The sequence below is a fragment of the Schistocerca nitens genome, chromosome 5 (assembly GCF_023898315.1).
Source record: "Schistocerca nitens isolate TAMUIC-IGC-003100 chromosome 5, iqSchNite1.1, whole genome shotgun sequence".
In the NCBI taxonomy this organism is placed as follows: Eukaryota; Metazoa; Arthropoda; class Insecta; order Orthoptera; family Acrididae; genus Schistocerca; species Schistocerca nitens.
Genome location: NC_064618.1, coordinates 450,572,747 through 450,598,453, shown reverse-complemented (window position 1 = coordinate 450,598,453; position 25,707 = coordinate 450,572,747). Strand labels below are relative to the sequence as shown.

Here is a 25,707-nt window from a genome sequence, read left to right as displayed (position 1 = left end):
AAATTAAGGAATCTGGAAGACTATACTTAGTACGAAGGGTCAAAAGACAGGGACATTCCACCAGTATATGGGACACTGTCAGTCTAGCTCCACAATCACATTGTGGGGGTGGTTTTACGCAGGATGAAACAATGGGTGATCCTGGTATGACCAATGCGTAGATGGCATAAGACAGTGGACTCCTTCCGAGAGGTGCAGAAGGAAGAGCCTCGCTGATTGTGTGGAGTTTATTACTGAGAGCAGTAGCACACGAGAAGTCATTGTGTGCAAAGGCATATGATGTAGGTCCACATATCCACAGCTGGAATCATGAAAGGGACTGGGGGTAAGTATCGGCTTCTACAAGGAGATTGTCAACGGGATTAGTGCGAAAGGCAGCAATAGCCAGACACCCCCCACCAATGGTGAACAAAATCTTGTATTTTCAGAGTGGGAGGAGCCACTGAGCCATAAACTTGACTACTATAATCTAGTCTGGACAAGACCAGAGCATGGTAAAGATGGAGAAGAGTAGCATGGTCTGCACTCCAAAACATGTGGCCCAGGAGGCAGACAGAATTAAGTTTCCGCACGCATGTAATCTTCAGGTGGCAAATATGGGGCAGCCACATCAGCTTTTTATAAAAAATAAGACCCAAGAAACAGAACTGTGTTATAACATCTAGAAGTTGGTTGCCTATATAAAACTTTTGGATGGGGGAAGGGAGGGTCGACGACAACAATCAATAACCCGCATTCTGGAGGGAGAAAGCTGGAAGCCATGTGTGAGATCCCATGCAGAGGCCTGTTGGATGGTGCCTTGGAGCCGGCGCTCAGCAGATGCTACCGAGTGGGAGCTCCACCAGGTGCAAAATCATCTACATAAAATCTGGAGTAACCAGAGACCCAACAGAGGTTACAAGCCCATTGATGGCTATGAGGAAGAGTGTGACACTTAACACAGTACCCTGTGGGATACTGTTCTCATGAATCCAAGGGATGCCGAGCGAAGTGCCAACTCGAAGCTGGAAGAGCCGGTGGGATAAAAACTTGCGGATAAAAATCTGAAGGGGGCTGCGAGAGCCCCAGCGATGGAGGGTAACTAAAATGTGATGGTGCCAAGCTGTGTTGTATGGCTTATGCAGATCCAAGAAGACTGCGACAAGGTGCTAGCAGTTAGCAAAAACCTGTCGGATTGCAGTTTCCAATCTGAGAAAATGTTCAGTTGGAGATTGTTATTTTCAGAAGCCACACTGATATGGAGACAAAAGGCTCTGAGATTCGAGTACCCAACATGATCAGAAGCTAACCATCCTCTCAAGCAGCTTACAAAGAACATTCATTAGGCTAATCAGTCAGTAGTTGTCGAGAAACATTGGGTTGTGTGTGCCAAATGCGGTTGAAGACCCTGAATATATGTTGCCTCTGGGTAACATTAAATGTCGAATCATCTGGTTATGGATGGAATCCGGACCTGGGGAAATGCCAGGTGAATAAAAAAGAGAACACCTCAAACGACTAGAGACAGGACGTTCATAGTCACAGGACACGGACATTAGTATGTTCTGCAGAAATGATTAACATTCCAGTCACCTCAGATTAGCTTATGCCCTGCTGGCTAGTAGGCACAGGGTCCACTATGAGCCCAGATAACTTGTTCCATGTGTGTTGCCATCGATGTGTATACGGTACGAATGGCATCCTGTGGTAAAGCCATCCACGCTGCATTCACCTGGTTCCAAACTTCATCTGTGGTGGTTGACAATGGGTCACAGCACTGCACCTGTCGTTTCACCATATCCCACACATTTTCAGTTGGCAGCAAGTCCGGTGATCTGGCGGGCCAGGGCCAAAGGCTTGCATCCTGTGACACCAAGGTGTGTGTTCATGCAGCAACATGTGCTTGTGCATTGTCTTGCTGAAAAATGGCATCTGGGGTGTTGTGCAGAAAGTGTATGGCTACAGGCCACAGGACGTCATTCCCCACTGGTCACAGTGCCCCGGATATGCAACAACTGTGATTTGTGGTTGTACCCAATAACACCCCACACCATAAGGCCTAGAGTTGGTGCTGAATGTCTTGTGCAAACGCAGTCACTGTGATGCCACTCCCCCTCTCTGCGGCGAACCAAAACACGGCCATCATTTCAAACAAACAGAACCTGGATTCATCAGGAACCACAATCTGATGCCATTCCTGCACATTTGTCAAAGGTAGGCGGAGAAGTGGACGATGCTCATGTAACCCATGCCGTAATAAACAACAATGGACTGTCACCCCAGATAGTGTCCGATGTATTACACTGTTCCATTACACTGTTTAACTGTTGCACCAGAGGTGAGGATCTGTCTTGCAATGCCACTCGGATGAGGTGTTGATCTTCTCGTGGGGTGGTCTGAGTCGGGGGATGGGGGGGGGGGGGGGGGGTTGCAACATGACCCGTCTTGTCGTCTTCTATGAACCATTCTGCACACACCCATTGAAAGACTTTATCCAACACGAGTAGCAATTTCACAAATGGATGCAACACACTCTCTCATGTCTTTCAGATTCACTGATTTGACAGTATCGTTCGTGCATGTCTGATATGTCTGCAGGGTACCTCGCACGATCAGTCACACTGATCCATTACCTTGAGTTTATAGTGACAATGAGAGCCGCAGACACATTTTACTGGTAGGTGGTGTCACACTGTGATACTGATGTTGACCCTGAACCTGTGGACTGACATGGTTCAAATACTAATCATTACTGCAGAACATACTAATGTACATGTCTTGTGAATATGAACATCCTATCTCTAGTCATTCAAGGTGTTCTGTTTTTTTCTGAACATGAGTGTATAAAAATGTAGCAAATAAAGCAGGAAAGTGAATTCAGTTATCTGAAAAAAAAAGACAAAAGAACATGCAAAATGAGAAAAGGAAGAATGGCTAGATCACTAACATAAATCCATAGGTGTGTGTGTGTGTGTGTGTGTGTGTGTGTGTGTGTGTGTTAAAGAAATTTTTGATGAAAAGATAAGCAGCTGAACATCAAGAACTCAAATGGAATTCCAGTACTAAGATAAGAAGCAAAAGTCAAAAGATGGAAGGAATATGTACAAGGGCAATATACAGGAAACAAACTTCAATCCATATCTCGTAAATGATAGAAGTAGATAAAGGTGAGAAAGGAGATGTGACACTGCAAGAAAAATTGACAGAGCACTGAAAGTCCTGTACTGGAACAAAGCATCTGGAGGTGATGACAACCCGTTAGAATTACTGACATCCTTACAAGTTCCAATTACAGCAAAACTTTCCCATCTGGTGTGGTGGACAAATAAGGCAGGCAATACTTCTCCTCATGACTTCAATAATAAACCTTATCTCAGTATCTAAAAAAGCCGGTGTGAGTATTATCGAACCAAAGCTTTTGACACTGTTAACAAGAAAACACTTTGTCAAATCCTGAAGTTATAAGGAATAAAATTTGAAACAGGTGCAAAGCAGAGTTGTACCCTATCCCCAAAATTATTCAATCTGCATATAGAGCAAAAAGGGCAGAAGACCAAGGTTAAATTAAGAAAGAGATGGTGGCTGTGGGGATGTTTAAGGGAGACTAAACAGCGGAGGTCATCAGTCCCCCATTCCAAAAACAGGCGAGCCGAAAATGTGCGGAGCAGGTAAAAACCAAAGGGGGGAGGAGACTCCCCCCCAGGCACTAAAAGAACACAAATGCAGCAACAAACGCTACAAACAAGAAGAGTACAGATGAACACCAGACAGAAAGAAACAGAAGAAAAGAAGATGGCCGGAGACTGGTTGACTGACCACGAGAACAAAAAAAAGGGAGAGAGTCAACCAACCGACTATACACCAAAACAGCAACAAAGTTGGAGAGACGCGAGGACAAAATACACAGAAAGAGAAAGGTGCAGGACCTCTCTAAATAGAACCATAAAAAGGACTACCATGGATAAAATTTAAAACGTCATCAGCCATGGAGGCATTGTCGCATAAAACCAAAGGCAAAGTGCCCGGGAGATTAAAAGACTGCCGGAGGGTGCGCAGTCGGGGACACTCCAACAGAATGTGGGCTACCGTCAGCCGGGACCCACACCAACACAGGGGGGGATCCTCTTGACGCAAAAGATGGCCGTGCGTCAGGTAGGTATGGCCGATGCGGAGCCGACACAGGATGACAGAGTCCCTGCGAGAAGCCCGCAGGAAGGAGCGCCACACATCGGTCGTCTCCTTGACAGCCCGCAGTTTATTCGGGGCTGTCGTGCCACGCCACTCAACAGACCACATCCCCAGCACCTTACGGCGCAACACCAGCTGCTGATTGCGAGCCGTGAGGCCGATCTCTAAAGCTGGGGCGTCGATCGCCCCTTTGGCCAACCTGTCAACACGTTCGTTCCCCGGGATGCCAACGTGACCTGGCGTCCAAACAAAGACCACCGAACAACCAGAACGGGTAATGGCAGAAACAGACTCCTGAATAGAGGGATAGCAGCGGTCGATGGCCTGAAGGTTGCTCAGGGAGTCACTGCAGATGACGATGGACGTACCTGAGCAGAAACGCATATGCTCAAGAGCGCGCAAGATGGCCACCAGCTCTGCAGTAAAAATACTGCAGCCAGCCAGCAAGGAGCACTGCTCAACATGGGCAGCGTGAGCAAAAGCGTAGGCAGTGCGACCATCAACCAGGGAACCATCAGTGTAGACAGTCTCACAGCCCGAAAATGAGGCGAGGAGCGCAAGAAAACGGCGACGGAGGGCCACAGGGTGGAACCGAGTCCTTGAGTCCCTGTGCCAAGTCCAGACGGACGGGCGGCCGGGGCAAACACCAGGGAGGCGTAGGTGCACGGACCCGGAAGGGAGGCAGAAGAGGGAATGACCCCAGTTCCGACAGCAGGGACTGGACGCGGACAGCTATGGAAAGCCCAGACCTAGGTCGCCGTTCGGGCAGATGGAGGACCATGGCAGGGAAAAGCAGGCGACGATTGGGATGGCCTGGCGAGCAATGCACGTGGACAGCATAGTCGGCGAGCAGTCGATGGCGGCGAATCCGCAGCGGGGGAACCGCGGCCTCCACCAGTAGACTATCCATGGGGCTCGTACGAAAAGCGCCAGTTGCAAGCCGAACCCCACAGTGGTGTATGGGGTCTAACAACTTCAACACTAAGGGTGATGCAGACCCATAGGCCAGGCTCCCATAATCAAGCCTGGACTGCACAAGGGCTCTGTATAATCGCAACAGCGTGCAGCGATCCGCACCCCAAGATGTGTGCTTCAGGCAGCGGAGGGCGTTGAGGTGCCGCCAGCACTTTTGCTTCAGCTGAGTAATATGAGGAACCCATGTGAGCCGGGCATCAAAGATGAGTCCTAAGAAGTGGCTAGTGTCCACCACTTCAAGGAGGTGGCCGTCGAGGTAAAGTTCAGGATGAGGGTGTACCGTCCGACGACTGCAGAAGTGCATAACTCGAGTCTTGGCTGCAGAGAACTGAAAACCATGAGTCAGAGCCCATGATGCTGCCTTGCGAACGGCTACTTGCAGCCTGCGTTCGGCGACTCCCGTAGTCGTGGAGCTAAATGAGATGCAGAAGTCGTCGGCATACAAAGAAGGAGACACCGACGACCCCACGGCTGCAGCCAGACCATTAATGGCCACTAGAAATAAGGAGACGCTCAACACCAAGCCCTGCGGGACCCCATTTTCCTGTATATAAGATGAACTAGAGGTGGCACCCACTTGCACCCGGAAAGAGCGGCGCAATAAAAAGGTTTGAAGAAAAGCCGGGAGCTGACCACGAAGACCCCACTCATGCATCTTAGCAAGGATGTGATGCCTCCATGTGGTGTCATACGCCTTCCGCAGATCACAAAAGACAGCAACGAGATGCTGACGTCGGGCAAAGGCCGTACGGATAGCAGATTCCAGCCACACCAAATTGTCCGCTGCAGACCGGCCCCGACGGAAGCCACCCTGGGATGGAGCGAGGAGACCGCGCAACTCAAGGACCCAACACAAACGCCGCCCCACAATACGTTCGAGCAATTTGCACAAAACGTTGGTGAGGGTAATGGGTCGATAGCTGTCCACCGGCAGTGGGTCCGCACCGGGTTTCAAGATGGGGACAACAAGACCCTCTCGCCACTGCGACGGGAACACGCCCTGGCTCCAAATGCGGTTAAAGATGGTGAGGATGTGTCTCTGGCAGTCCGTGGAGAGATGCTTCAGCATCTGTGCGTGGATGCAGTCTGGTCCTGGTGCTGTATCAGGGCAATCGGTGAGGGCAGCGAGGAATTCCCTCTCGCTGAAAGGAGCATTGTATGTTTCAGAACGACGCGTGTGGAACAGTAACGGCGTCTACTCGGCTCACTCCTTTAGAGAGTGAAAGGCGGGGGGATAAGTTGCAGTCGCAGAGCTCTTAGCAAAGTGCGCAGCAAGGTGTTCAGCAATGGCGGCAGCGTCCGTGCAGACAGCGCCGTCCAAGGAGATCCCAGGGACACCCATAGGGGTCTGGTATCCGTAAATCCGCCGGATCCGGGACCACACGAGCGAGGGGGAGACACGGGAGCCCAAGAATGAGACATACCTCTCCCAGCACTCCTGCTTACGCCGGGCGATAAGACGACGGGCCAAGGCATGGAGCCTCTTAAAGGCGATGAGCGTCTCTAGAGACGGGTGGCACCTATGACGCTGGAGGGCCCGCCTACGGTCGCGAATAGCCTCAGCAATCTCCGCCGACCACCAGGGTACAGCCTTCCTCCGAGGGAGTCCAGAAGAGCGGGGGATGGCAGCCTCGGCCGCCGAAATGATTGACGTGGTTAAGACACGGACCACCTCATCAATGTCACCCTGTGGGGGAGACTCGATGGTTGCAGCGGAAGTAAAAGCCGGCCAGTCAGCCCTGTGGAGAGCCCAGCGGGGCAGGCGCCCAGAAGAATGACACTGGGGCAGTGACAAATAGATGGGAAAATGGTCACTACCACACAGGTCAGGATGCACTCTCCAGTGGAGGGATGGGACAAGGCCGGGGCTGCAAAGAGAGAGATCGATGGCCGAGAACGAGCCATGGGCCACACTGAAATGCGTGGGAGCACCGGTGTTCAAAAGCCTAAGGTCGAGCTGAGCCAACAAATGCTCCACGGCACGACCGCGGTCATCGGAGAAAGTCCCACCCCATAGAGGGTTGTGGGCATTGAAATCGCCCAGCAACAAGAAAGGTGGCGGCAATTGGGCTATCAGAGCAGCCAGGACATGCTGCGCGACGGCACCATCCGGTGGAAGGTAAAGACTGCAGACGGTAACAGCCTGTGGCGTCCACACCCGAACAGCGACAGCCTCTACAGCTGTTTGCAGAGGAACAAACTCGCTGTGGAGAGAGTTAAGGACATATATGCAGACGCCACCAGACACCCTTTCATAAGCTGCCCGGTTCTTATAATAACCCCGATAGCCACGGAGGGCGGGGGTTTGCATTGCGGGAAACCAAGTTTCCTGAAGTGCAATGCAGAAGAAAGGGTGAAGGCTGATAAGTTGCCGGAGCTCAGCTAGATGGTGGAAGAAACCGCTGCAGTTCCACTGGAGGATGGTATTGTCCATGGATGGGAAAGGCGTGAAGGGACTGAGGAGGCAGATTACGCCAGAATCTCCACCTCATCTTCGGATGCAGAGTGAGAAGGTTGCGGTGGGACAGGTGCCACCGCAATGGCAGTATGCTTGGGAGCCTTTTTCTTGGTCTGCTTTGCGCGCTGTGCCTTAGGTTGTTCTGGCTGGGAGGGCTGCACCGGGTCAGTCTCAGGGACTGAAGACGACCGTGACGCCCTACGACCAGCGACCGGTGGTTGTTTCAGATACTTGCGGATGTCTGCTGTGCCGCTGGTCGGAACTTGCGAAGGGAGGTCCCCAAGGGACCCCTTCCTTGCGAGAGTAGCCGAAGAAGTCTTACGCTTCTCCGGCTGGGAATGGGGAACCGATGTCCCTGATTGTTGGGGGGGGGTTGCTCCTGAAGTAGATGGAGCAGGAGCAACAGGTTGTGAAGTGCCCCCCACAAGCAAGGGGGCTGGTGGATGCTGACCGATCGTAGAGCCGAGTCGCGATGATGGAAGAATCGTCGTTGCAGCAGTGGCGTAGGCTGACGTCATTGCCACAGGATGGAGCCGCTCGTATTTCCGTCTAGCCTCGGGGTAGGTCAGGCGGTCCAGGATCTTAGATTCCATTATCTTCCTTTCTTTCTGGAATATCCTACAGTCCAGCGAGCAGGGGGAATGGTGTTATCCGCAGTTAACACAGATAGGAGGCGGGGCACATGGATTATCAGGATGCGAAGGACGTCCACAATCCCGACACGTGATGCGGGAAGTACAGCGAGATGACATGTGCCCGAACTTCCAGCATTTAAAACACCGCATCGGAGGAGGGATATATGGCTTCACATCACAACGGTAAACCATCACCTTAACCTTTTCGGGTAAGACATCACCCTCAAAGGCCAAGATGAAGGCACCGGTGGCTACCTGATTATCCCTCGGACCCCGATGGACGCGTCGGACAAAGTGAACACCTCGTCGTTCGAGGTTGGCGCGTAATTCATCGTCGGACTGCAGAAGATCCCTGTGGAATATAATACCCTGGACCATGTTGAGACTCTTATGCAGCGTGATGCTAACTGAAACATCCCCCAACTTGTCACAATTGATCAACATCCGGGACTGGGCAGAGGATGCCGTTTTGATGAGTACAGAACCAGAGTGCATCTTGGACAAGCCCTCCACCTCCCCGAACTTGTCCTCTAAATGCTCCACAAAAAACTGGGGCTTGGTTGACAAACGATTCCCCATCAACTCGCGTACACACAAGGAACCGGGGTGAATATTCTCCACTGCCTTCTTTTGCCATACGTTCCTCCCATGGAGTGGCCAGGGAGGGAAATGATTGTGGTTCGTATTTCCTGCCGTTGAGGTTAGACCTCGATCGCTTACAGACTGCTGGTGGAAGCCCACCAGCGAGAGATGATGTACCACGCTTCATTGCGGGTCATCCGCCCTGATGCCACCTATTCCGACCAAGGGCCCTCCCCACGGGCGCCACCCAGCCGCAGCAATAGCCACCTGGCAGGATGGCCATTGCCGGGAGTCCTGATGCCCCAGAGAGATGGGCATCTACTCCTTGGCATACGTGGGGAGTTAACAGCGCAGGCATCAGTAGAGCGATCCCTGTGTTGTCAGGGGGCTACAACCAAGAGGGTACATGGCAGCCCCACCACAACGGACTGGCTACCGTGCTGGATCTTAGGTGCAAAAACGTCCAAGGTCGTCATCGCAGTTAAAAGCAACACTGCAGAGTGCAGCGTGGTAATCACACCCAGGGACATATCCTCGCCCAAGAGATGGAAAACGAGCGGGACATCAGTTCAACGACGAAAAAGCCGGCTAAAGGTCTCAATGCACGACGGATACAGTGCACCATGTAAGGCGCCCTTCCCCAATTGGCTCGCTCTTCGGAATAATTTAGAAAGATGGAGGTCAAACCCGAGAGGGGACCATCACATAAGGCCGAAACATTTGAGACTCCTTTTAGTCGCCTCTTACGACAGGCAGGAATACCGCGGGCCTATTCAAACCCCTGAACCCGCAGGGGGGTAAGAAAGAGAATTGAAAATTAAGGAGAAGAAATGAAAACTTAAAGGTTTGGCAATGCCATTGAAATTCTATGAGATATGGTAAAGGACTCTGAAAATCAAGAGAATGGAATTAATAGCGTCTTGCAAAGAGGTTATCAGATGGTCATCAACAACAATAAAATGAAAGTAACTGATTGTAGTAAAGTTAAATTGAGTGATGCTGAGGAATAGATAACACTTAAAGTAATAAATGAGTTTTCCTATTTGGGCAGTAAAATGACTTGACAATGGCAGCAGTCAAGAAATTGTAAAACACAAACTTGCAACAGCAACAAAAGCATTCTGAACAGAGAAATTTGTTAATACTGAATATAAATTTAAGTGATAGGAAGTTTTTTTATGAAAGTATTTGTCTGGAATGTAACCTCATAGGGAAGTGAAACACATGGATGGTTAAGAATACAGATAAAAAGAGAAGAATATGAATTGTGGTGTTAGAGTAGAATGCTGAAGATCTGATGCACAGATTGGATTAATTAAGAGGTGTTGCACTGAAGAGGGAAGAAACTAATTCCATGGAAAAAAACTTGCTAGAGGGTGGGATACGTTGACAGGAGGCAGGTCAAGCGAAGTTTACGGTACAACCCATTTGCTTTGACCTGTGATGTAGCTGTTGTGTTGTGTAACATTGTGTGTGAAATGGATCATGTTTGGAAGAATGGACAAAGGAAGATTGTGTTTCGTTACCCATCAACATCGAGGCCATTAGACACAGAGCACAAGCTCCGTTGTGTCAAGGACAGGGAAGGAAATCGGCCGTGCCCTTTCAAAGGAACAATTCTGGCGTTTGCTTGGAGTGATTTAGGGAAATCATTGAAAACCTTAATTTGGATGGCGAGACGTGGGTTTAAACCATGTCCTCCCAAATGTGAGTCCAGTGTGATACCCACAGTGCCACCTCGCTAAGAGGACATGATGGAATATAAAGAGGTACTCTTTCAGAGTGGGAAAGTTTATGCCTCTAAATTGTTTGCGAGGGCTATTAATGATTCATTGGACCCCTTGACTACTGTTTGTGAGACTAATATTGGAAAAGTTTTGTTGAAGAGTTATTTTGTTAGGAAGTATGGGCAACAGATTCATTTTCAGGTTTCAAATTATCAATGTGGTGTACTGTTTATGGTTAGAGATTTAGTTAGAAGTTTTGTTTCTTTTTACTTATGGATGTGACAATGAAGTTCATGAGTAGGTCTCAGCATCCTGCAATGGGGAATGTGTTGATCACAATTAAATTGCTACAGTTATTCAGTTAATTTCCTGAGTACATGAAGTGTTACGTTTCTAGCGAAGGTATAAAATTGACCAACATAGCTGCATCCCAAAGCAGTGACCAGTATATGAGGTGTTGTCACTGGGACAACTTAAGGCATTCTATCTGGAGGTGTTCTTTGTTTTAGAAGTCTAGGACAGTCATTTGATAGGTTTGTATTGATGGCATACTATTTTTGTAATCGGTCAATTTCTAGATTAATGTGTCAGCTGACTTTGGTTACCATGTATTTTATGGTTTTACTTATTGTAGCAAGTACTGTAGGTTGCTAATGTGCATAACTGAATGTTTCTTGTATGTTGAAATTGGTGTTAATATAATTTCCCATGAATTTTTGTGCTGTTGGCAATTATGACACATTGTTACTCATATGTACTTGGAGTTTGTTTTGGCAAACTTGGTGGGATTAGGTTTTTGATATTAGTTATATGGGAAAGTTTTGGTTTTGTGGTATCGTAGACTGTTTTAGCTATATAAGTCAACTGATATTGGATCTGTTGAGTTGCATGTGAATTTCATATACAGACAAAGCTTAATTTCCAGTACTGTGTGGTTTGAATTGTGTGTAAATTTCTAGTACCTATTTTTTTGTAGCTTTGTGTGGTACTGTGGGCTTCCCTTAAGCTACACAGGTGATGTGTATTTTCTAGTACATGTTTTCCTATTTTTACTGTGGTTCTATTGACAGCTGAGGATTTCTACTGCTTCATTTTTGCTTCTTTTGGTGGGTTTAGTATTAGGACTGTTGTATAGTCTGCCCTCGTCAAAACCCCCACTGATTTCTGCAACAGTCCTATTAGTATTACATTACTTCTGCAATTACATTTTTTCTTATTGGTTGTGTGTGTCTCCATGTGTAATGAGCGACGTCATGGTCACTGTACTGTATAAGCTTGAAATGGGGGGGGGGGGGGGGGGTGTCTGCCACCTTGCTGAAATGAGGTGAAACGGGACGGGGTTGCCGCAATCTTTGGTTTTGCCAGCTCCTGAGGCATCAGGAAATAGTTAATTTGGTAACTGAGGGAAACGTGAGGTACAAGCTGCTACAGAATACCTAGGAATCATTACAGTAAACACGTTCAAATTTATTTAGATTGCAGTAGTTGTGAAGAAATGAAGAGAACTGCACAAGATAAGACTACCATGCAGGGCAGCATCGACTCATCTTTATATATACATCTAATTCCATAGGAAAGAAATGAGGAGCATATCTCCAAGGTCGTGGAACGTGTCTGTACATGAAATTACAACATAAAAGTAATAACAGATAAAATAAAGTGGTTATAACCCCCCAAAAAGTCAAGCCATAAGTTTAAGTAAATGAGTGAAAGCTGCAAATTCTTGGGAATAAGCTGATAATGTTAATAAGAACCGAGAGTAAAGAATATACATATTGAGACGCCAATGTCAAAATACCCAGACCAGTGGACAGGGATCGACAAGAGGTTCGCCAACTTAACCATTTGTTGCCCGAACTGCCTGTTTCTCAACCAAAAATATCCTCTGAGAACGGGAATGGTCCCCTCCCCCCCCCCAAACATAATACCATATGACATAAGAGAATGAAAACAAGTAAAGTACACTAATTTTCATGTCAAACAATCACTTACTTCAGATACTGTCCGAATAGTAAAAATGGCAGCTTTAAGTCTTTGAACAAGATCCTGAACTTGGGCTTTCCGCAACAGTTTATTATCTATCTGAACACCCAGTGGTTGTTGTGGACTTCCGACTGGAGACCACAACAACAAATAGTTACTTCAAACCATGATCACTGTTTTGAAACAAGGGAAAAAACAACAGCAAATTGTACAATTAGCTGAATAATGCACAACTCAGTATAACTGTAGATCAGTGGTAATAACATTACTTATAAGTTTCTCATAACAATGTTAAAGTGGTTACTGTATGGTGTCAGAGGAATGTAAAGGACTTGTTAGTCGGTTTGTGGGATTAAAGGGACCAGACTATTAGGGCCATCGGTCCCTTTTTCCACGAACTTTAAACACCCACAAGAAATAAAAACAAACAATAGAGATGACTAGAGATGACACAAGACAAGAAAGACACAGACAGAGACCAGAAAAAAGGAATTAAAATCACACCGAGTGTGACAGTGGTTGGCTGACCATAGAAACAAAAAAGGAAAAGCCAACCACCAAGAAACGCACTAAAAACGCCAGTCTAAAATCGTAGGCCAAAGGCCAGACTCAACACAAAAAAATGACAAACACTTAGATGAAGCGATAAAACCCCCCTGCAAGAATAAAACTCGAAACTAAATCTACCATCACAACGTAATCTGATAAAAGTGCAGGAAGCGTATCAGGCAGCGCAAACGTCTGCCTGAGCGGAGTTAAAAGCGGGCAGTCCAACAAGATGTGGACCACTGTCAAAGCTGACCTGCAGCGACAAAGGTGGGTCTAGTGGTCCAATAAATAGCTGTGCGTCATCCAGGTGTGGCCAATGAGCCACCGGCAGAGGACAACAGAGTCCTTGCAAGAGACCTGCAAGGAGTAGCGCCACATACTGGTAGCCTCTTTGATGGCCCGAAGTTTTTTGGGTGAAGGAAGGGTGCACCATTCTTCACCCCAGGTGTGAAGTACCTTCTGCTGCAAAACTGACCTGAGGTCACTCTCCAAAAGGCCAATCTCCAAGGCTGGTGCACCGACAGCATGTTTGGCCAGCGTGTCAACACATTCATTTCCCGGGATGCCGAAATGACCAGGGGCCCACACAAGGACCATAGAGGGGCCGCAACGGGTAAGAGTATGGAGGGACTACTCGATAGCCATCACCAGACAAGAGTGAGTGAAACACTGGTCGATAGCTCGTAAACTGCTCAGGGAGCCATTACAGATAACGAAGGACTCACCTGAGCAGAAGCGGATATACTCTTGGGTGTGAGAGATGGCGACCAGCTCAGCAGTGAAAACACTGCAGCCAGCCGGCAATGAGTGTTGTTCATAATGATCCCCTAGAGTAAGAGCATAACCAACACAACCAGCAACTATCGAACCGTCAGTATAGACAATGTCAGAGCCTTCAAACATGGCAAGGATTAAAAGAAAGCGGCAGCGGAGGGCCTGAGTCTTTCGGGCCCTGTGCCAAATCAAGCCGAGGGCATGGGCAGGGCGCACACCACGGGGTTATATGCAGATGGATCCGGAAAAGAGGTGGAAAAGAGAAGCCCAGAGAGCAGAGCTCCGACACGGACTGCGATCGTACACCCTGACCGTGCCACCATTCCAGAAGGTGGACGATCGACTGAGCGAACAGGAGAAGATAATTGGGACGCCCGGGCAAGATACAAAAGTGTGTAGCATAAGCGGCTGGTAATCGTTGGCACCGGAACCGCAATGGAGGGACACCTGCCTTCACAAGTATGCCGTTGATAGGGCTAGACCGGAAAGCTCCAGTGGCAAGTTGGATCCCGCTGTGAAGGATGAGGTCCAGCAACCGCAATGCGGAAGGGGATGCTGAACCATTAGCCAGGCTCCCATAATCTAGACAGGACTGAATTAACACCTGGTACAGCCGTAGAAGGGTAGACCAATCAGCACCCCAGCTGGTGTGACTCAAGCAACAAAGAGCATTAAAATGCCGCCAGCACGTCTGTTTCAGCTGCCGAATATAAGTGAGCCAAGTCGACCGGGTATCAAAAACCAGTCCCAAAAACTGATGCTTCTCTACCACAGCAAGAGGTTCACTGTCAAGATAAAGCCGTGGCTCAGGGTGAACACTGCATTGCCGGCACAAATGCAAAATCAGGTCTTGGCAGTCGAAAACTGGAAGCCGTGCACTACAGCCCAAGACTGCGCCTTGCGGATGGCACCCTGCAGCTCCCATTCAGCAGCTGCAATGCCAGTGGAGCTAAAGTATGGGCAGAAGTCATCAGCATACAAGGAAGCTGAGACAGACGTTCCCACCGCCACAGCGAGACCATTAAATGCAATTAAAAAGAGGCAGGCACTTAAGACAGATCCTTGCGGCACCCCATTCTCCTGAACTCCGGGGGAACTATGGGAGGCCGCAACTTGCACATGGAAGGAACGAAGCAACAGAAAATTTTGTATGAAAATCGGGAGCGGACCCTGAAGACCCCAACCATGAAGCGTAGAGAGGATGTGATGTTGCCATGTCGTATCGTACGCCCTCCGCATGTCAATAAAGACAGCAACCAGATGCTGAGGGCGGGCAAAGGCCATACGGATGGCAGACCCCAGGCACACCATATTATCGGCGGCAGAGCGGCCCTTACGGAACCCACCCTGAGACGGAGCCAGAAGGCCCCGAGACTCAAGTAGCCAACTCAACCTCCGGCTCACCATGCGTTCGAGCAACTTGCAAAGAACATTGGTGAGACTGATGGGGCGGTAGCTGTCCACCTTCAGTGGGTTCTTGCCAGGTTTCAACACGGGGATTACGATGCTTTCCTGCCACTGCGACAGGAACTCACCCTCAACCCAGATATGGTTGAAAAGTTCTAAGAGGCGTCGCTGGCAGTCCACCGAGAGGTGTTTGAGCATCTGACAGTAGATGCGATCTGGCCTGGGAGCCGTATAAGGACAAGCGGCTAGGGCACTTTGTAATTCCCACTCACTGAACGGAGCATTGTACAATTGTGGATGGTGCATGTGAAATGAAAGGCTCTGATGTTCCAACCACTCTTTCAGGGAGCGGAAGGCCAGTGGGTAATTCGCAGGAGCAGAACTCTGAGCAAAATGCTCCACTAAGCGGTTTGCAATGGTGTCGGAGTCAGTACAGACTGCTCCATTCAGTGAAAGTGCAGTTACGCTGACGGGGATCCGATAGCCATAGAGTCGTCTAATCTTGGCCCAAACCTGCAATGGAGAGGTACGGAGGCCAATGGTGGAGACATACCTTTCCCAGCGCTCCTGCTTAAGTTGGCGAATGAGGCGGCGGGACAGCGCACAGAGCTGTTTAAAGGCGATGAGGTGCGCCAATGAGGGATGCCGCTTGTGATGCTGGAGTGCCCACCTGCAATCTCTAATCACCTTAGTGATCTCGAGCGACCACCAAGGCACAGTCCTCCGCCGAGGGGTCCCAGAAGAACAGGGAATGGCAGATTCTGCGGCAGTAACGATGCCGGTGGTGACCGAGTGAACCACCACATCAATGGCGTCATTGGAAAGAGGCTCAATAGTGGCAATGGAGGTGAACAAGTCCCAGTCAGCCTTATTCATAGCCCGTATGCAGGGGTGCCCAGAAGAGTGACGCAGTGGCAGTGACAGAAAGATTTGGAAAGTGGTCACTACTGCACAAGTCGTCATGCACACTCCATTGAACAGATGGTAATAGGCTAGGGCTGCAGATCTCCCAGAAGAGTGACACAGTGGCAGTGACAGAAAGATCGGAAAGTGGTCACTACCGCACAAGTCGTCATGCACACTCCACTGGACAGATGGTAATAGGCTAGGGCTGCAGATCGAAAGGTCGATGGCTGAGTACGTGCCATGTGCCACACTGAAATGTGTGAAGGCGCCAATATTTAAAAGAGATAGGTCAAGCTGTGCCAATACTTGCTCAACGATGCTGCCTCTGCCTGTTGCCACTGATCCATCCCACAGAGGGTTATAGGCGTTGAAGTCGCCCAGCAACAGAAAAGGTGAGGACAATTGGGCTATAAGCGCAGCCAGACATGCTGCAGAAAATCACCATCCGGTGGAAGATAGAGACTGCAGACAGTAACAGCCTGAGGTGTCCACACCTGAACAGCGACAGGCTCTAAAGTGTTTGTAGAGAGACAGACTCACTGTAAAGAGAGTGAAGGACGTAGATGCAGATGCCACCAGATACCCTCTCATGAGCTGCCCATTTCTTATAATAACCCCGATAGACAAGGAGGGCAGGAGTTCACATTGCTGGAAACCAAGTTTCCTGAAGAGCAATGCAGCGTGGGGCGTGACAGTGACAGAAACATCCCCCAGCTTCTTACAAGCGAGTAATGCCTGTGACTGGGCAGAGGATGCTGTTTTTATCAAGACTGATCCAGACCGCATTTTTGACAAGCCCTCCACCTCCCCAAACTTGTCCTCTAAATGCTCTACAAAGAACTGAGGCTTCACGGACACAAAGGATTCCCTATCAGCTCTCGTACAGACTAGATACCGGGGCGAATACATCTCACTGTCATTCATAGCCTTTCGTTCCTCCCATGGTGTAGCCAGGGAGGGGAACAATTTGGGGTCATACATGTTTGAATTAAAGTGAGCACTCGAACGCTTAGAGACTGCTGGTGGCTGGCCACCAGCAAGAGAAGATGTGCCACACTTCATTGTGTGTCATCCACCTTGATGTCACCTACTCCGACCAAGGGCCCTCTCGACGGGTGCCACCTAGCCACAGCAATGGCCATCTGGAAGGATGGCCACTGCCGGGAATCCCGATGACCCAGGGAGATAGGCGTCTACTCCTTGGCATACGTGGGAAGTTAATGGCGCAGGCACCAGTAGAGTGATCCCTGTGTTGTCAGGGGCCTACAACCAACAGGGTACATGGTGGCCCCACCACAACGGACTGGCTACCATGCTGTATATTAGGTGGCAAGTGGTCCATGGTGGTCGCCAGCACAGAAAGCGACACTGCAGAGTGCGTGGTGGAAATCGCACCCAGGAATGTATCCTCACCCACAAGATGGAGGGCAAGTGGGACTGCAATGCAATGACAAATAAGCTAGCTAAAGGTCTCAATGCACAATGGACACAATGCACCAAGTAAGGCGACCTTCTCCAATCGGCTCGCTCTTCGGAATAATTTTGAAATATGGTTGTCAAACCCAAGAGGGGACCATCACATAAGGGCCAAAACATTTGAGACTCCTTTTAGTCACCTCTTACGACAGGCAGGAATACCACGAGCCTATTCTTATCCCCGAACCACAGGGGGTTGCAAAGGACTGTGTCAGTAGCTGATTGTGTGTAGTCAATGAAAGAGCTGTGTGTAGACTGTTTTGGAGTAATGTCTGGAAGCAATTGTGCAAGTAGCAACTTCTATACAAAGCCAAAGTGCACAGTGTTTTGGAAAAAGCAAGACCAAAGTTTGTGGAGTTACCCATTATAACTCTTAACATGAAGCTTACATTCTGGAGGGTACAACGGATGCAAGTACTTCAAATTTTACTTTTAATCTGAATTTGGGGAAGAAACAGTAACTGCCAGTAATGTGAACACAATGTTTCTAAATGTTCACCATCTTACAGCATAAATTTAACTAGCTTCAATTTCTAATAATAATAACTTCAAGTTCTAGTAATAGTTGAGAGAGAGAGATGTTATAAACAACTGTCAGCAAATCATCACTCCATATATGTTTTTCCAAATTTCAAAGTTTCCTTCTCTTTAATTTGTAACTTCAGAAAAACAAACATATTGCTTCTTTACAATAACTATTTCTCAACATTGGCAATTACGGTACAACAAATGACAAATAAATGTGGATGTCATTCTTCTAATTGAAATCAAAAATTATGAAATGTAACAAATTATATTCTATATGATACAAATAACAAATGAGGTGTGAGCACTAACCTCAATGTCAAAATCCAGCAGATTGAAAGCTGCCCTAAACAAGGAACAAAAGTGAGCTATACAGGGCACTTCCCACCATGACTGTATATCTGAAAAGAAAGAATATTACAAATAAATGTTTATATACTGAAACCATATGTAAATCTGTATGTTGACATACATATACTATAAAATCTCAGATCCTGCTGGTACACTATTAACAACTGCCAAAATCTCGTATAATTAAAGACCAAATGCAGTCACTACAAAACTGCAACGAAATATCACTTCCAAACTGGGAACAGAAACATTATCATTAATCAATACTAAAAGAAAAGGTATGATTTTCAGCAACAAAGGGAAAAATGCGATGGTAACATCCCTTTCATCATCTTCTGTGACAAAGTATGAACGAAATTATTACGTTGATTAACTTCAACAAAGATTGTATATGTAGGCCTAACAATACTGAACTAATTGCTATAATTTTACCTTGCATTCAGTTTTTTTTAATAAGTAGCTTACTGTCATTATGGTAGAAAACAATCCAGACTTTAATTTATACACCGTCGCACGATTTTATTAATTTCCTGGTTCAATAGGAATAAGAAGTTTCCAAGATCTTTAAATGAGGTAATGGTGATTAGTTTTTACATTAAACGCTCAAGCTGTAAAACTGCAGAAAACTTTCACTTTTCTGTAGTTCAACACGTTGTAGTTAATTACATAACGTAATGAAACAAGAATTACGCGTGTTCACATAATTTATAATAAACGGGAGGAATCTGACAATTAACAATAAATTACAACTTAAGATTACATCCCACGTAATGAAGTGCTAAATCTTTCGATACCTTGGCATCTGGATCTGACAAAATGAACACAAATAAAACCAGTAAAGAAGACCGCTGCAAATGTAAGTGGAAACATTTCTTCGATATTCTCATTGAATATGATGTCGATTCGAAGGAATTGAATATTCCGCGGTTTCTAATACAGGTAACAATGTAATACCATGAGTACATACTACTTCCAAATTAACACTGAAATTAGAAAAAAATAGTAACGTTTCACACGCTTAATAAATTCTGTTACTTTTCACACAAAACTGTTCCGTGTAATATAGTTCATATTAATTTTTCACGAAATCTGTCAAACGAAGGTACTGTAAATATCACCATCCGGAGAATATCTCTCATTTGATACACGAGCAGACGTATGCAAATGACGTTACGCTCGACTAGCGGCATGACAGGTATCGTAATTCATTAAATATTCTGGTTTCACGATAATTTACACATACTTGACAACAAGGATTTAATCTGGCTTGCAACAAATTGTACGAGCATAACCTAAACATGCTTTACTATCTAAACATTTCGTATGATACAAATTATAAAAAATTCCAAAGTAAGTACTATACTTATAAGAATAACAAATATTTATTTACCATCCATTTGTGTTCACTCTATGCCCTAAATTAAAACACAACCACACAACTTCAACGGCAAAATCCCTCCAATGTTTTGTTGTTTTGAATGGCCGGAAGTACTCAATGTTAGAAGTTTTACGAACAAATGAAAGGCATGTTCCGAAAGTGTAAATTCTTATGACATGACGTACAAATGTAATGAAATGGTTGTGTTTCTTTCATATTGTGAATGGAAATAGTAACAACTACATGCAACTTTGACATTCAGTAGTTTTTAATTGAAGAATATTTCATTTAAACCCAAATCTTTTTCGATTCTACTTGCTGTTTTGAACGGCAAGTGCTATCGATATTACGCATTCGATCGCGTGGCCGTTAATCGATCAATGAGGTCGAAAACGTACCGATTGTCGATCCAAACTAACATCTCTCGATATAAAATTTGGAGAGATGACAAGTATGACAAACAAATTTTTGTTTATGGCAAATAAGCGGATAGCACTCATTTGTTAGATGGAAGATGTCCTATGGCGAATCACGCGGAATTATGCCACATAAAAAGTGTGGTAGTAGCTGTTACAGCTTTTCTCCTCTGTTTTTGTTGGTATGTGAGGGCGAACTATAACTTGGCAACATCGCTACAGGCAATGAAACTGTACTTCCTGATAGGTGTGCTGACTGCTGACAGATAACGTGTTAGCCTGTCGCCGGTTATAAAAGGGCGTGCATTGACTGTAGCGTGACAGGAGGCCACTGGGGAGTTCAGAATTTAATAAATCTTTGAAGATAGCTTTGGAGACATGTCAGCCCCAGAAACGCTCCAGAAATTATTTGCGTATGTATACAGCATATATGTACTTCTTTATTGTAACTTTCAGACCTTATTTATGAAAAAAGAAATGTAAATGATAACGTATATTTTCGGGGGTACGCGTAGCATAAATACTTTTTGTTTTCTATAGATTCGTAATTTTGTTGAAAAGTATTTTATTTCTTTGTATTGCCCGGATCTTCACTGCAGCTCCAGGAACATGTTGCATTTATTACTTTCCTATTACTGGTCAAATGTTGAGCAGGACTTTATGTAGGACCAAAAATCATATGGGATATTAATATACCTTAAACAGTGCATTTTTGCATAATGGGAGTTTGTCATACTTGCTGACAGCTTATAAACATAACTATGTTTCTTCTGCACCGTGAAGAATTCATGTAGACATACGAATTGTATAACATGAGAAAACGACATGCAATTTTTTAAGATAGCCGTGGGGAAAGTTGGGTGTAGCTCGGTAGTTATGTACATTCATAAGTTTAAGGGAAGCATGTGCAATAAATGTTAAGTAAGCCTAATTAACTAAACCATTCAGTACCACGTTGCCAACACACAACCTATGTACCGTGGATGCGCTACCATTCAGTCTGTTACTACAATACACATTTCAAATACTAATATAGACAAAGAAGAACTATTATCGGTGTTCCGTTGTATTTCTTTTTGTGTATTGTGATATGTCTCACATCCTCATTACATTACACGACAAAGGAGACCGCAAATTCTCAAGTGTGAGAGAATTCATTTGTTCAAAGCAGCTGCCATGAACTATGCGTATCAATCAGGGCATTAACTTCAGATCTATGCTGTTTACTTTCAAAACTCATGTAAATGAACATCACAAACAACAGAAACAAAAGTTGTTGCTGGGTGCCATGCTCTTCCTGCGTCATGTAGCACCTATACAGTAAGTGACTAAAGGGTTCACAAATCTTAAGGGTCCACAAATTTATATACAATACAAGATTCTAAACCAAATGGTTTGAGATTAGGAGCCATGGCCAGAAAATGACTGTTTTTGGCTGATAAGGTCTTTAATATGTAAATAATGTGATCTATGTGTTTCTAAACAGTAAAGATTTCTTCGGCAGATTTGATGGCAATACCACGAACAACAAGACACAATCTTCTGTGATGGGCATGTGGTGGATTTTTTCCTTATGGTTTTACATGAAGTTGTTGGTGTTTGAAATCCACTAGGGACTAGCGAGGAAATGGTTGATAGGGTTCTAGCCTCCCTTTCATTGTACGACAGTAAGCAAGGTTATCTGAGGTAGTGCAAAATTTTATTCACCACTGTAATGTGGCTAGCAGTTGTCACTTTCAGCTGGTGGTATAATCTTGAATTTTTTCAGTGAGAAGCTTTTTGTGTCTATAAAAAACTAAATATTATTTTCGACAATTAGTTATTTATCTCATCTCCACTTGTACAAGTGGGGAAAATTCCAGCATTAAACTGCTCCTGTGGGGCTCAAAGACAGTACAGCCATCGCCTTGTCATAGAATGCTGAGGGCATACTTTTGTAATATGATAAGAGTTCTTTCTTCCAATAACCGTGCATGGTTGTTTGCAGAACGTCTTCTTGTGATGGTGATGGGGGAGGGGAAGGTGGAGGGGGAGATGATTGTAAGACACTAAACTTGCCATGTTTTATATCAATGGGTTAGTCACTCTGGAGATGGGTTATGCCACACAAAAAAAGTTATAGGTGACACAAAAACTTTTGTATAACCCAGAGAATTAATGGTTGTGAGAATCCCGTAATCAAAAGCTACAGCTTTCCACACTCCACCCCACTCCTTGTCATGAACCATGGAGCTTGCCGAGTGGGGGTGGCTTCTGTGTCATATCAATGCAACGGAGGGGCATCTCTAGAGAGATGATTCAGTCTGGATGATTAACTGCTCTGGACTTGTAACATGAGCCACCATTGAAATGCCATGATGCTACTGCAAATAGCTTAGAGTATGTGTAGCAGCTCTACAGTATGGCTTATGGTTATGGCATCCCCTTGGACAAAATATTCTGTAGGTAGAATAGCCCTCCCTGCAGATTTCTCGGCAGGGACTACTCAGGAGGATGATATCATTGGGAAAACAAAACTATCTATCTACAGATCTCTGCGGAGAATGTAACATTCTCTGCCAGAGTTTCGATTACCTCTCGTCGTGCCCTGAAATGAGAAATGTCCTGCCCACTATCATTCCCACCCCTCCTACCATGGTATTCAGCCATCCACTGAACCTACACATTATACTAATCCGTCCTTACACAACCCCTGCTCTCAATCCCTTGCCTCATTGCTCATACCCCTGTAATAGACCTAGATGCAGGACCTGTCCCATACATTCTCCTACCACCACCTACTCCAGTCCCGTCACTAACATCACCTATCCCATCAACGCAGGGCTACCTGTGAAACCAGTCATGTGATTTACAAGCTAAGCTGCAACCACTGTGCTGCATTCTATGTAGGCATGACATCCAACAAACTGTCTGTCCGCATGAACGGCCACCGAAAAACTGTGGTCAAAAATACAAGTGGACCACCCTGTTGCTGAACATGATATCCCTCATCTCAATGACTGCTTCACAGCCTGTTCCATATGGATCCTTCCCACCACCACCACCTTTTCTGAACTGCACAGGAGGGAACTTTCCCAGCCCCCTCCCTTTCCAGCACTACACAGCCGTCATTTCACTGCCACACCCAATCTTTTAATTTCTTTTTATTTCTCTCCTTCCTGCCACTTACCCCCTCCCCCCTCCACACATTCTCTCCAGCCCTCCGTCTAAACTGCAACACTTCACTGTCTGCCACTCCCACCATACTATCCCTCCCCGCCCCAGCCTCCTCCTTACCCCCTCCCAGACGCCACTCCCATCATGCCCTGGTGTTGCTGCTTGCAGTGTGGTTTCATTTCTCTGAGACTGCAGACGTGTGTGCAAGTTGCGTTTTTGTGTGTGTGTGTGTGTGTGTGTGTGTGTGTGTTTACTGCTGACAAAGGCCTTAATGGCCGAAAGCTATAATTGTGTGAATCTTTTTGTTGTGCCTATCACAACTCAGCATCTTCGCTATATGGTGAGTAGCAACTTTCCTTCTCTGGTACTGTCCCAATCTCCTAATGTGGACCTGTACACCGTTGCTAATATCAACACTACAATATCCAGCTGTAGTTCACATGCACAAACTTCAAAGTGCTGATCAACACAAAATTAGCTTACTTCTGCAGTTTTGTACTGACACCCTTATTTTGTGTAAATGGCAGCTCCTTTATCCATGCTAGATCTGCAAGTGTAAGCTGCTAAATTATACCCATTTATACTGACGCTTTCCATCCCCACAGTTACATGGTGTTCAGACAAAGTATATCACTCTCATTCTTATTTTTGAGATCATCTAAACACACTAACACGTCATCTACTTTATATTTTATTCCCTTGATGTTTTGATGAAGTAAATTTATACTACCCTTAGCATTATCCCTATTTACTGTACACGAAACTTCTTTTATTCTATTTTTCTTGATTATTATCTGTCTGGACTTAAGATTTAACCTAAAAAACCTGTCTGCCTTGTCCCATTAACCACAGGGATCATCCCTTGTGTGACTGTAGCCCCCTTACAGTATCTGCCAATAGAGAAGCTAACTTATCTTTCCCCTTCCTATTTATGTGCATGCCATGTGTAGTGTATCCCCACCTACCAATAGCACCAACTGGAACAACACTCATATGATATTTTGCCAGTGTCTGGAGCATCCTGTTGAGCTCAGTGTTAACAAGCCTTACAGCAGTGTTTACCCAGGGCTGATCATGGCACTGAAAGACCTCCACAAACACCATGTTTGTTTGACCAGTTTCTGCTCCTATTTTGTCCAGGTAACTCCTAATACTATATCTTGGATTCATAGCCAGGCTGTTTCCTACTCCCCCAACAGTAATTATCTGATCTTCCTTCTCAAAGTCCCTGCATAGTTGATCTAAGTTTTCCGTCACCTGGCTAAGGCTAACACTTGGGTTTCACAAAGCTTGTGACCTGGTACCCTTCACATAATTTCTCCTGAAACTGCTGGCCTATGCTCCTCCCATGAATGCTGCCTAGAAGCAGAATTTTTCTTTTGCACATAAGACATATCAACTTACACCAAGACTGTGGTTGTGTTGTTACAATTGTCTTGTCAGAAGGTTTAGAAATTTCAGTGTGAACATTTCCAATCGTACTGCTTTCCCTACACTGACTATCCCATGGAAAGAGGGGCAAGCCAGACATTTGAAAGCGAAACAATTTGTCCAACACTTATTATGCACTCGAACTGATGGGAATATTTTTACTGTTACAAAGCTTTTATATTTTATGTGCATTGAAGATGGAGGGGGGAGAAAGGAAAAGAAAAGGAAGGAACTAATGATATCAGCTTCATTGGGACTTTATGTGAAATTGGCAGCTATGAGCAAAAATGTGTGCTGGACTGGGACCCAAACCCAGAATATCTTGCTTCCTAGGCACTGCGCCACCCAGATACAGGGCCTATTGCCAATACACCGACTATCTCGGCACGCTTCCCAGCCAACTCACATTCCCACACAGTGCTACCTATCGGCAGGCCCCATCCGTGTCGTCCATGCATCCGCACTAAAAGTTGTAGATTCGTTGCCCATTGAGGTGAAGCAATTATATGAATGCTCGTTCCTTTGGACATATGCAAATGAACGACACCGTGCGAAATCCGCAGATGTGATACGTGTTATGTAAATTAGTGGTGGAGGAGAGAGAAGGAAGGAACCAATGATATCAGCTGCATTGGGACTCAAACCTGGGATTTCTTGCTAAACGCAATGCCTAAGCAGGAGAGCCTTGGTTCGAGTCACAGCCTGGCACACATTTTCACTTGTCATGCTGATTCCTCATAAAGTCCCAGTGTAGCTGATATCATTAGTTCCTTCCCTTTCCTTTCTTCCCCCTCGACCTTCAGTTTCCATA

The 25,707-nt window shown here is 46.1% G+C and overlaps 2 protein-coding genes across 2 annotated transcripts in view; one reads left to right on the top strand and one right to left on the bottom strand.

The window, feature by feature from the left end:
- Nucleotides 1-20,004, bottom strand: part of LOC126259262 (mucin-12) — a 310,106-nt gene extending 290,102 nt beyond the window's left edge. The window contains exons 1-2 of the mRNA XM_049955895.1: nucleotides 19,906-20,004; nucleotides 18,477-18,565 (exon numbers count right to left, since the gene is read on the bottom strand). Of these exons, the coding sequence (XP_049811852.1) occupies nucleotides 18,477-18,565; nucleotides 19,906-19,912 (96 nt within the window). The 5' untranslated portion in view covers nucleotides 19,913-20,004. The remainder of the gene's footprint in view (nucleotides 1-18,476; nucleotides 18,566-19,905) is intronic.
- Nucleotides 20,005-20,517: 513 nt separating this feature from the next.
- LOC126259263 (cytosolic non-specific dipeptidase) overlaps nucleotides 20,518-25,707 on the top strand; it is a 177,569-nt gene continuing 172,379 nt past the window's right edge. The window contains exon 1 of the mRNA XM_049955896.1: nucleotides 20,518-20,722. Within this exon, the coding sequence (XP_049811853.1) occupies nucleotides 20,688-20,722 (35 nt within the window). The 5' untranslated portion in view covers nucleotides 20,518-20,687. The remainder of the gene's footprint in view (nucleotides 20,723-25,707) is intronic.